The 12,013-nt window shown below is 38.0% G+C and overlaps 1 protein-coding gene across 1 annotated transcript in view; it reads left to right on the forward strand.

Moving 5' to 3' along the window:
• The window catches only part of ENPEP (glutamyl aminopeptidase), a 105,451-nt gene that overhangs the window by 32,505 nt on the left and 60,933 nt on the right, over positions 1 to 12,013 (forward strand). Inside the window, exons 4-5 of the mRNA XM_068543309.1 lie at positions 9,260 to 9,380; positions 11,726 to 11,880. Of these exons, the coding sequence (XP_068399410.1) occupies positions 9,260 to 9,380; positions 11,726 to 11,880 (276 nt within the window). The remainder of the gene's footprint in view (positions 1 to 9,259; positions 9,381 to 11,725; positions 11,881 to 12,013) is intronic.

The raw sequence follows: 12,013 nt of genomic DNA on the forward strand, positions 1-12,013 counted from the left end.
AAAAAGGAAGAGTGCAACCAAATCAACAAACAAATCTACCAGTGATAATAAGCTCTAAATACTAAATTGAGATAAACATAAAACCAGAAACAAATTAGATGCAGAAAGCAAACCCCAAGTCTGCAGTTGCTCCCAAAGTCCACCACCTCAATTTTCAGATGATTCATTGTCTATTCAGGTATTCCACACATGCAGGGTACGTCAAGTTGATTGTGGAGATTTCATCCACTGCTCCTGAGGCTGCTGGGAGAAATTTCCCTTTCTCTTCTTTGTTTGCACAGCTCCTGGGGTTCAGCTTTGGATTTGGACGCGCCTCTGCATGTAGGTTGCCTGAGGGCATCTGTTCTTTGCCCAGACAGGACGGGGTTAAAATAGCAGCTGATTAGGGGGCTCTGGCTCACTCAGGCTGGGGGGAGGGAAGGGTACGGAATGCGGGGTGAGCCTGCGGCGACAGAAGTCGGTGTGACATTGCACCAGCCTGAGGCATGCCATATGTTCTCCTGGGAAAGCTGTCCCTGGATGACAGGACCCTGGCAGTGGCAGGCTGCACAGGCTCCTGGGAGGGGAGGTGTGGATAGTTACCTGTGCTTGCACACAGGATTCTTGGTGGCTGCAGCATCAGCCTTAGCGTCTCATGCCCGTCTCTTGTGTCTGCGTTGATAGCCACAGTTCACACCCATCTCTGGAGCTCGTTTAGGCGGTGCTCTGAATCCCCTCTCCTCATGCACCTCGAAACAATGGTCTCTTGCCTCTTAGGCAGTTCCAGACTTTCTCCCAGACTCTCTCCCCGCTGGCTGTGGCGCACTAGCCACCTTCAGGCTGTGTTCATGCAGCCAACCCCAGTCCTCTCCCTGGGATCTGACCTCCGAGGCCCGAGCCTCAGCTCCCAGCTCCCACCCGACCTGGCGGGTGAGCAGACAAGCCTCTCAGGCTGGTGAGTGCTGGTTGGCACCGATCCTCTGTGTGCGAACCTCTCCACTTTGCCCTCTGCACCCCTGTTGCTGCACTCTCCTCCGTGGCTCTGAAGCGTCCCCCCCACCCACCCCCCACCTCCACCAGTGAAGGGGCTTCCTAGTGTGTGCAACTTTTCCTCCTTCACAGCTCCCTCGCTGAGGTGCAGGTCCCATCCCTATTCTTTTGTCTCTGTTTTTCCTTTTGCCCTACCCAGGTATGTAGGGAGTTTCTTGCCTTTTGGGAAGTCTGAGGTCTTCTGCCAGCGTTCAGTAGGTGTTCTGTAGGAGTTGTTCCACATGTAGATGTATTTTTGATGTATCTGTGGGGAGAAAGGTGATCTCCACGTCTTACTCCTCTGCCATCTTGAACGTCTTCCAAGGGATGCTTTTTAGAAACTCATCCTTTAAATTATTGGATCTTTCTGCTGTTCTTCACTTCTGAGAAAATATGGCTAAAGGTGTATACATATATCCATCATCACTATATCATACAGAGTATTTTTACTGCCCTAAAAATCCTCTATGCTCTACCTATTCATCTCTCCACCTTTCACACCCCAGCCTGTCATCCACTGATCTCTTTATTGTCTCCATCTTTTTGACTCTTCCAAAATGTCAAATAGTTGGAATCATACAGTGTGTAGCCCTTTCAGATTCGTTTCTTTCACTTAATATTGATAATATGCATTTAAGGTTCCTCCCTGTTTTTTCATGGTTTCATAGTTTCTTTCTTTTTAGCACTGTGTAATATTCCATTCCCCACAGTTTATCTGGTACATGAAAGACATCTTGGTGCTTCCAAGTTTTGGCAATTACGAATAAAGCTACTATAAACATCCTCATGCAGGACATTTTAAAAAATTAATTAATTAATTTTTTATTAGTCATCCATTCTATGAATGTCAGTGTATACATGTCAATCCCAATCTCCCAATTCATCACACCACAACCCCCACACCTTGCCGCTTTCTCCACTTGGTGTCCATATGTTTTTTCTCTATTTCTGTGTCTCAATTTCTGCTCTGCAAACCAGTTCATCTGTACCATTCTCTCTGTTCCACATATATGCGTTAATACAAGATATTTGTTTTTCTCTTTCTGACTTACTTCACTCTGTATGACAGTCTCTAGACGCATCCACGTCTCTAAAAATGACCCAATTTCGTTGCTTTTTATGGCTGAGTAATATTCCATTGTATATACGTACCACATCTTCTTTACCCATTCATCTGTCGATGGGCATTTAGGTTGCTTCCATGACCTGGCTATTGTAAATACTGTTGCAATGAACACTGGGTTGCATGTGTCTTTTTGAATTATGGTTTTCTCAGGGTATATGCCCAGTAGTGGGATTGTTGGGTCATATGGTAATTCTATTTTTAGTTCTTTAAGGAACCTCCATACTGTTCATAGAGGCTGTATCAATTTACATTCCCACCAACAGTGCAAGAGGGTTCCCATTTCTCCACACCCTCTCCAGCATTTGTTGTTTATAGATTTTCTGATGGTGCCATTCTAACTGGTGTGAGGTGATACCTCATTGTAGTTCTGATTTGCATTTCTCTAATAATTAGTGATGTTGAGCAGCTTTTCATGTGCTTCTTGGCCATCTGTATGTCTTCTTTGGAGAAATATCTATTTAGGTCTTCTGCCCATATTTGGATTTGGTTTTTTTTTAATATTGAGCTGCATGAACTGTTTATATATTTTGGAGATTAATCCTTTTTCCATTGATTCCTTTGCAAATATCTTCTCCCATTGTGAGGATTGTCTTTTCGTCTTGTTTATGGTTTCCTTCGCTGTGCAAAAAGTTTTTAAGTTTCATTAGGTCCCATTTATTTCTTTTTATTTTTATTTCCATTACTCTAGGAGGTGGATCAAAAAAGATCTTGCTGTGATTTATGTCAAAGAGTGTTCTTCCTATGTTTTTCTCTGAGTTTTATAGTGCCCGGTCTTACATTTAGGTCTCTAATCCATTTTGAGTTTATTTTTGCGTATGGTGTTAGGCAGTGTTCTAATTTCATTCTTTTACATGTAGCTCTCCAGTTTTCCCAGCACCACTTATTGAAGAGGCTGTCTTTTCTCCATTGTATATCCTTGCCTCCTTTGTCATAGATTAGTTGACCATAGGTGCGTGGGTTTCTCTCTGGGCTTTCTATCCTGTTCCATTGATCTATATTTCTGTTTTTGTGCCAGTACCATATTGTCTTGATTACTGTAGCTTTGTAGTATAGTCTGAAGTCAGGGAGTCTGATTCTTCCAGCTCCGTTTTTTTCCCTCAAGACAGCTTTGGCTATTCGGGGTCTTTTGTGTCTCCATACAAATTTTAAGATTTTTTGCTCTAGTTCTGTAGAAAATGCCATTGGTAATTTGATAGGAATTGCATGGAATCTGTAGATTGCTATGGGTAGTACAGTCATTTTCACAATATTGATTCTTCCAATCCAAGAACATGGTATATCTCTCCATCTGTTTGTATTATCTTTTATTTCTTTAATCAGTGTCTTATAGTTTTCTGCATATAGGTCTTTTGTCTCCCTAGGTAGGTTTATTCCTAGGTATTTTATTCTTTTTGTTGCAATGGTAAATGGGAGTGTTTCCTTAATTTCTCTTTCAGATCTTTCATCATTAGTGTCCAGGATTGCAAGAGATTTCTGTGCATTAATTTTGTATGCTGCAACTTTATCAAATTCATTGATTAGCTCTAGTAGTTTTCTGGTGTCATCTTTAGGATTCTCTATGTATAGCATCATGTCATCTGCAAACAGTGACATTTTTACTTCTTCTTTTCCAATTTGTATTCCTTTTATTTCTTTTTCTTCTCTGACTGCTGTGGCTTGGACTTCCAAAACTATGTTGAATAATAGTGGTGAGAGTAGACATCCTTGTCTTGTTCCTGATCTTAGAGGAAATGCTTTCAGTTTTTCACCATTGAGAATGATGTTTGCTGTGGGTTTATCATATATGGCCTTTATTACGTTGAAGTAGGTTCCCTCTATGCTCACTTTCTGGAGGGTTTTATAATAAATGGGTGTTGAATTTTGTCGAAAGCTTTTTCTGCATCTATTGAGATGATCATATGGTTTTTATTCTTCAATTTGTTAATATGGTGTATCACATGGATTGATTTGCGTATATTGAAGAATCCTTACATCTCTGGGATAAATTCCACTTGATCATGGTGTATGAGCCTTTTAATGTGCTGTTGGATTCTGTTTGCTAGTATTTTCTTGAGGATTTTTGCATCTGTATTCATCAGTGATATTGGTCTGTAATTTTCTTTTTTTGTAGTACCTTTGTCTGGTTTTGGTATCAGGGTGATGGTGGCCCCATAGAATGAGTTTGGATGTTTTCCTTCCTCTTCAACCTTTTAGAAGAGTTTGAGAAGGATGCGTGTTAGCTCTTCTCTAAATGTTTGATGGAATTCACCTGTGAAGCCATCTGGTCCTGGACTTTTGTTTGTTGGAAGACTTTTACTCACAATTTCAATTTCATTACTTGTGATTAGTCTGTTCCTATTTTCTGTTTCTTCCTGTTTCAGTCTTGGAAGGTTATACCTTTCTAAGAATTTGTCCATTTTATTGGCATAGAATTGCTTCTAGTAGCCTCTTAGGATGCTTTGTATTTCTGCGGTGTCTGTTGTAACTTCTCCTTTTTCATTTCTAATTTTATTGATTTGAATCCTCTCCCTCTTTTTCTTGATGAGTATGGCTAATAGTTTATCAATTTTGTTTACCTTCTCAAAGAACCAGTTTTTAGTTTTATTGATCTTTGCTACTGTTTTTTGTTTCTATTTCATTCATTTCTGCTCTGATCTTTATGATTTCTTTCCTTCTGCTAACTTTGGGTTTTGTTTGTTCTTCTTTCTCTAGTTCCTTTAGGTGTAACATTAGATTGTTTATTTGAGATTTTTCTTGTTTCTTGAGGTAGGCTTGTATAGCTATAAACTTCCCTCTTAGAACTGCTTTTGCTGCATCCCATAGGTTTTGGATCGTCGTGTTTTCATTGTCATTTGTCTCTAGGTATTTTTTGATTTCCTCTTTGATTTCTTCAGTGATCTCTTGGTTATTTAATAACGTATTATTTAGCCTCCATGTGTTTGTGTTTTTTATGTTTTTTTCCCTGTAATTGATTTCTAATCTCATAGCATTGTGGTCAGAAAAGATGCTTGATATGATTTCAATTTTGTTAAATTTACTGAGGTTTGACTTGTGACCCAAGATGTGATCTATCCTGGAGAATGTTCCGTGCACACTTGAGAAGAAAGTGTAATCTTCTGTTTTGAGATGGAATGTCCTATAAATATCAATTAAATCTATCTGGTCTATTGTATCATTTAAAGCTTTTGTTTCCTTATTAATTTTCTGTTTGGATGATCTGTCCATTGGTGTAAGTGAGGTGTTAAAGTCTCCCACTATTACTCTGTTACTGTTGATTTCTTCTTTTAGAGCTGTTAGCAGTTGCCTTATGTATTGAGGTGCTCCTATGTTGGGCGCATATATATTTATAATTGTTATATCTTCTTCTTGGATTGATCCCTTGATCATTACATAGTGTCCCTCCTTGTCTCTTGTAACATTCTTTATTTTAAAGTCTATTTTATCGATATGAGTACTGCTACTCCAGCTTTCTTTTGATTTCCATTTGCATGGAATATCCTTTTCCATCCCCTCACTTTCAGTCTGTATGTGTCCCTAGGTCTGAAGTGGGTCTCTTGTAGACAGCATATATATGGGTCTTGTTTTTGTATCCATTCAGCAAGCCTGTGTCTTTTGGTTGGAGCATTTAATCCATTCCTGTTTAAAGTAATTATCGATATGTATGTTCCTATGACCATTTTCTTAATTGTTCTGGGTTTGTTATTGTAGGTCCTTTCTTCTCTTGTGTTTCCCACTTAGAGAAGTTCCTTTAGCATTTGCTGTAGAGCTGGTTTGGTGGTGCTGAATTCTCTTAGCTTTTGCCTGTCTGTAAAGTTTTTGATTTCTCCATCGAAACTGAATGAGATCCTTGCTGGGTAGAGTAATCTTGGTTGTAGGTTCTTCCCTTTCATCACTCTAAGTATATCATGCCACTCCCTTCTAGCTTGTAGAGTTTCTGCTGAGAAATCCTCTGTTAACCTTAGTTAACCTTATGGGAGTTCCCTTGTACGTTATTTTCCGTTTTTCCCTTGCTGCTTTCAATAATTTTTCTTTGTCTTTAATTTTTGCCAATTTGATTACTATGTGTCTCGGCATGTTTCTCCTTGGGTTAATCCTGTATGGGACTCTCTGTACTTCCTGGACTTGGGTGGCTATTTCCTTTCCCATGTTAGGGAAGTTTTCGAGTATAATCTCTTCAAATATTTTCTCAGGTCCTTTCTCTCTCCCTTCTCCTTCTGGGACCCCTATAATGTGAATGTTGTTGTGTTTAATGTTGTGCCAGAGGTCTCTTAGGCTGTCTTCATTTCTTTTCATTCTTTTTTCTTTATTCTGTTCCGCAGCAGTGAATTCCACTATTTTGTCTTCCAGGTCACTTATCCGTTCTTCTGCCTCAGTTATTCTGCTATTGATTCCTTCTAGTGTAGTTTTCATGTCAGTTATTGTATTGTTCCTCTGTTTGTTTGTTCTTTAATTCTTCTAGGTCTTTGTTAAACATTTCTTGCATCTTCTCGATCTTTGTCTCCATTCTTTTTCCGAGGTCCTGGATCATCTTCACTATCATTATTCTGAATTTTTTTTCTGGAAGATTGCCTATCTCCATTTCATTTAGTTGTTTTTCTGGGGTTTTATCTTGTTCCTTCATCTGTTACATAGCCATCTGCCTTTTCATCTTGTCTATCTTTCTGTGAATGTGGTTTTTGTTCCATAGGCTGCAGGATTGTAGTTCTTCTTGCTTCTGCTGTCTGCTGTCTGCTGGATGAGGCTATCTAAGAGGCTTGTGGAAGTTTCCTGATGGGAGGGACTGGTGCCTGATAGAGCTGGCTGTTGCTCTGGTGGGCAGAGCTCAGTAAAAGTTTAATCCGCTTGTTTGCTGATGGGTGGGGCTGGGTTCCCTCCCTGTTGGTTGTTTGGCCTGAGGCGACCCAACACTGGAGCCTACCCAGGCTCTTTGGTGGAGCTAATGGCAGACTCTGGGAGGGCTCACGCCAAGCAGTACTTCCCAGAACTTCTGCTGCCAGTGTCCTTGTCCCTTGGTGAGCCACAGCTGCCCCCTGCCTCTGCAGGAGACCCTCCAACACTAGCAGGTAGGTCTGGTTTAGATGTGCACACTACTTTGTGTGTGTCCTCCAAGAGTGGAGTCTCTGTTTCCCCCAGTCCTGCCGAACTCCTGCAATCAAATCCCTCTGCCTTCAAAGTCTGATTCTCTAGGAATTCCTCCTCCTGTTGTCAGACCCCCAGGTTGGGAAGCCTGATGTGGGGCTCAGAACCTTCACTCCAGTGGGTGACTTCTGTGGTGTAAGTGTTCTCCAGTTTGTGAGCCACCCACCCAGCTGTTATGGGATTTGATTTTATTGTGATAGCACCCCTCTTACCATCTCATTGTGGCTTCTCCTTTGTCTTTGCATGTGGGGTATCTTTTTTGGTGAGTTCCAGTGTCTTCCTGTTGATGATTGTCCTGCAGTTAGTTGTGATTCTGGTGTTCTCGAAAGAGGGAGTAGAGCATGTCCTTCTTCTCCGCCATCTTGAACCAATCTCAGGACATGTTTTAAACTCCTTTGGGTAAACACAAAGGAGCACAATTGTTGGGCCATATGTTAAGAGTATGTTTAGTTTTGTAAGAAACTGCCAAACTGTCTTCCAAAATGGCTGTACCATCTTGCATTCCCACCAGCAATGTATGGGAATTCCTATTGCTCCACATCCTCACCAGCATTTGGTGTTGTCAGTGTTTTGGATTTTGGCATTGTAGTAGGTGTGCTGTGGTACCTCATTGTTATTTTAATTTGCATCTCCTTGATGACATATGATGTGAAGCATCTTTTCATATACATACTTGCCATCTGTATATCTTCTTTGGTGAGGTGTCTTGTTAAGGTCTTTGGCCCATTTTTTAATCAGGTTGTTTGCTTTCTTCTTGTTGAGTTTTAAGAGTTCTTTGCATATTTTGTATAACAATTGTTTATGAGATGGATCTTCTACAAATACTTCCTCCCAGTCTGTGGCTTACCTTCTCATTCTCTTGACATTGTCTTTCACAGAGCAAAAGTTTTAATGAAGCCCAGCTTATCAGTTATTTCTTTCATAGATTATGCCTTTGGTGGTAAAGCTAAGAAGTCATCTTCATATGCAAAGTCATATAGATTTTCCCCAATGTTATCTTCCAGGAGTTTTATAGTTTTGCATTTTACATTTAGGTATGTGATCAATTTTGAGTTTATATTTGTGAAGGGTGTAAGGTCTGTGTCTAGATTCATTTTTTTGCAGATGGATATTCAGTTATTCCAGCATCATTTGTTGAAGATACTGTCTTTGTTCCATTGTATTGCCTTTACTCCTTTGTCAAAGATCAGTTGACTATATTTATGTGGGTCTATTTCTGGGCTATCTATTGTCTTGTACTGATTTATTTTTCTATTGTTTTGTTAATACCACATTGTCTTGATTACTGTAGCTTTACAGTAAGTCTTGAAGTCAGATATTATCAATCTTCCAATATTGTTTTTCTCCTTCAATATTGTGTTGGCTACTTGCTACATGCTTAGAATTGGGGAGTAAAAAGTCTATACTTGGTTTGATTTATAAATTATGTCATGGCATAAAAATAATATCCTAGATACTTAGAGATGTAGCTTATCAAGATTTCGCTTATCAAGATGCCTCCCTCTCAGGAAAATTTTGAGTCATTGTATTTTAGACTCTGGAAGTAGAATAGTTAATATATCAAAATGGTAGTCTGGGTAGCAATGGATAGAAAAGCACAAATGGAAAACATGTATCTAAGGGCTCTTTAGATGAGAAAAAAATCACATGCCTTATTTCTTCAAAGACAAATTACACAAAGAGAGATAAATACATAGATACACAAATATTAAGAAGACAATATATGTTCTAAGTAGAAAAAAGTAATAACATTTAAAAAGTATACTGTACATTATGCCAACCATTGTGTCTTTCTAGTCATTGAAATTACTTAGTGAGTTATGCAGTATTCTTTTCCTTTACATATGAGTCTCAGAGACGTGAAGTGATTTGTCCAAGACCATGCAGAACTGGGATTCCAATTAGACTTACCTGGCTCCAAAGCCCACCTTCTTTCTACTATGTCATGTATCACAGTTTTTGTGTTTTTTCAAATGAAGAATTTTCACTGAATTTTTTTTTTAATAGCTCACTATATATGTCCAGCCAGAGCAAAAGCACACAGCTGAATATGCTGCAAATATAACTAAAAGTGTGTTTGATTATTTTGAAGACTACTTCGCTATGGATTATTCTCTTCCTAAATTAGGTGAGAACCATTGTTTATTTTCTTATTTTTAATATTGCTGTTGTTTTCACCTAAGTTAACTCACTTACTCCAGCTTTAGCATCCTTAGTTAATGGTCATCCCTTAGTCTTTTCATCATATGCCTATACTATGTATCTAATACTTACTAGATGCTGAAAGATTCATTCTGGATTCCTCTAAGAATAATGTTTATACTCTGTTCTTACTTGATAAATGTATAGTATTTTATTTCCAAATAAAGATTGAAGTATATACATAAAACTGCAGACACTGATAATGATGGAACCAGAAAGAGCAACCTAGATCAGCTGATTTAAAAATTAGTACCCATCCCAATAGCTTACATTGCCTCCCTACCATCAGTGACTTAATAAATAATAGGGATAAATGATGCTGTCAGAGTCCCATGTACTTCCAGTCTTTCCATTGTTGTACAAGACTAATTCTAGATTCTTCAACAGTTAAAATGAACTGGTGCTCCTTCCATAAGTATTTTTTCTAATATGGAGGATGGGGGGAACATGTTTTCTTTTTAAAATAAAAATAGTGCTATAATCAAAATGGTATGGATATGACACTTCTATCAACAGCAGAAATGCTTTAATAGTAAGCTTGAGTGGTATTAGCAAAGACTTTAAATGTAATACCCATATAGATGTCTGTAGGGATGAAATGAAGGCAACAAGAAAATCAACAAACCAACAATCGACTTCTCTATTTCTGTTTCTGCCCTTTCTTTAATAAATTACCAATGCAAAGCAACTGGAATGCCAAATTCTCTACATGGGAATGGCTGTGGCTCTGAGCAACTTTGTGGATGCTCCATTTTTTTTTCTTTTTTTTATTGCTTAACAGCTATTAGAGAAGGAGACAGGAAGAGAAACAACTTTCCATCAAAATCAGAATAATATCTAATAAAATGTTAATCACATTAATTTAAAAGTCTTTTTCTCTTTATCTCTCTTGTACCACCCATGATAACCTGGGAAGTGGAAATCTCACAAATTTATTTCTCTCTTCTCTTTTCTTCCTCCCTCTCTCCCGTATTCCTTCTTCTTCTTCATACTTTTATATGCGTTTTCAACTCTTTCAGAATTGACTCTTAGACTTTCCTTACAATTGATTACTGCATTTATCCACCCCCAAAATTAAAGGCACTGGAGTGAATTAATTATAATGTCAATACTCAACAAAGAAATGAGGTTTAAAAAAATTCCTTTTGTTCATGGGTTAGGTACAAATTACACTCCGTAACATTATGGAAAATACTGGCCCTTGGGGGGAATATTTCTCCGAACTTTAAGAGGTACTCTTGTGACAAAATAACCAAACCTAAGAATGAAAATAACACTAAAAGTAAACTACTGCTGTAATTCTGACCTCCATTTAAGGTGTATCCATTTTCATTCTTTTTATAAAAAGCTTTAAGAATCTTTATTTTGACCATAAAGAAAGGACCTTTTCTTTATGTTAGATGAAAATTTAATTTATTTTCATTTATGTGCCTAATTTAAATTATATGTAATAATAAATAAATCCCATTCTTATTATAGTTCATTAACTGGAGAAGCTGTGTTCTGTCCACTAATCCAACTGAACCTTTTCTGTTTTGGGATTTAACATAGAACTGATTAACACTGCCTCCTTCTGTCAGATAGCATGTCTACGACTATAGGTCCCAGCAAAAATAAGGACTAGAAAGTCTAGATTGAATTCAACATTTTAGACCTGGAAGGGAATTTACAGAGAATATAGTCAATTCCATGTTGATCCAACTAATTTAATACATACATACAAGTGGATGGTAAGCTATTCAATTAGTAGGGAATCTGGTTGACCACAAATTGCACAGAATTAGGGAAAAAGTGGAATTTTGTATTTTCTAATAATCTGTTTCCTTGGACAGAAATATATTTCTACATACTTGGAAGCTCTGTACTTCTAAGACCTCATTTGAAAACTTCATTCTCTTATTCCTTACAGAATATCCCCCCAAACAGAAGCTTGGTATTATCTAAGTGAAAGTCATGGGAAAAAAACAAAATAAAAATGAAATACAGAAAGGAACAAAAGACATAAAATTATAGAGGACTTGAAAAGAGCACTGCCAATAGTATTCTTAAAAAATAAAAGACACATTGATATCTGGAGCCAACAGGAAGAGTTCCATGGAAATTTTGAGTGCATTAAAGACTGAAAAGTTTACACAAATAGATGATTGTTTTTCACTCTGAGAAATTATATTTAGTCTTTTAAAAAACATTCATCTAAAGAACTTAATTTGGTAAGAAGTGCTATGAACAAAATGGAAAGAATGTATTTCTCACTGGACTCTTTTTCCATAGATAAAATCGCTATTCCAGATTTTGGCACTGGGGCTATGGAGAACTGGGGACTCATCACTTACAGAGAAACAAACCTGCTTTATGACCCTAATGAATCAGCCTCATCAAACCAACAGAGGGTGGCCACTGTGGTTGCCCATGAACTTGTGCATCAGGTATAGAATCTTAGCACCAACTTAGCTTATTTTAAAAAGTGGCTTAAGACCATAGGAATGATTGAAATTATAACTTAGCAAATAAAAAATAGCCAACCCAGAAAATCCTGCTTGAAAGTCTTTCTTACTGCTA

The sequence above is a fragment of the Eschrichtius robustus genome, chromosome 4 (assembly GCF_028021215.1).
Source record: "Eschrichtius robustus isolate mEscRob2 chromosome 4, mEscRob2.pri, whole genome shotgun sequence".
In the NCBI taxonomy this organism is placed as follows: domain Eukaryota; kingdom Metazoa; phylum Chordata; class Mammalia; order Artiodactyla; family Eschrichtiidae; genus Eschrichtius; species Eschrichtius robustus.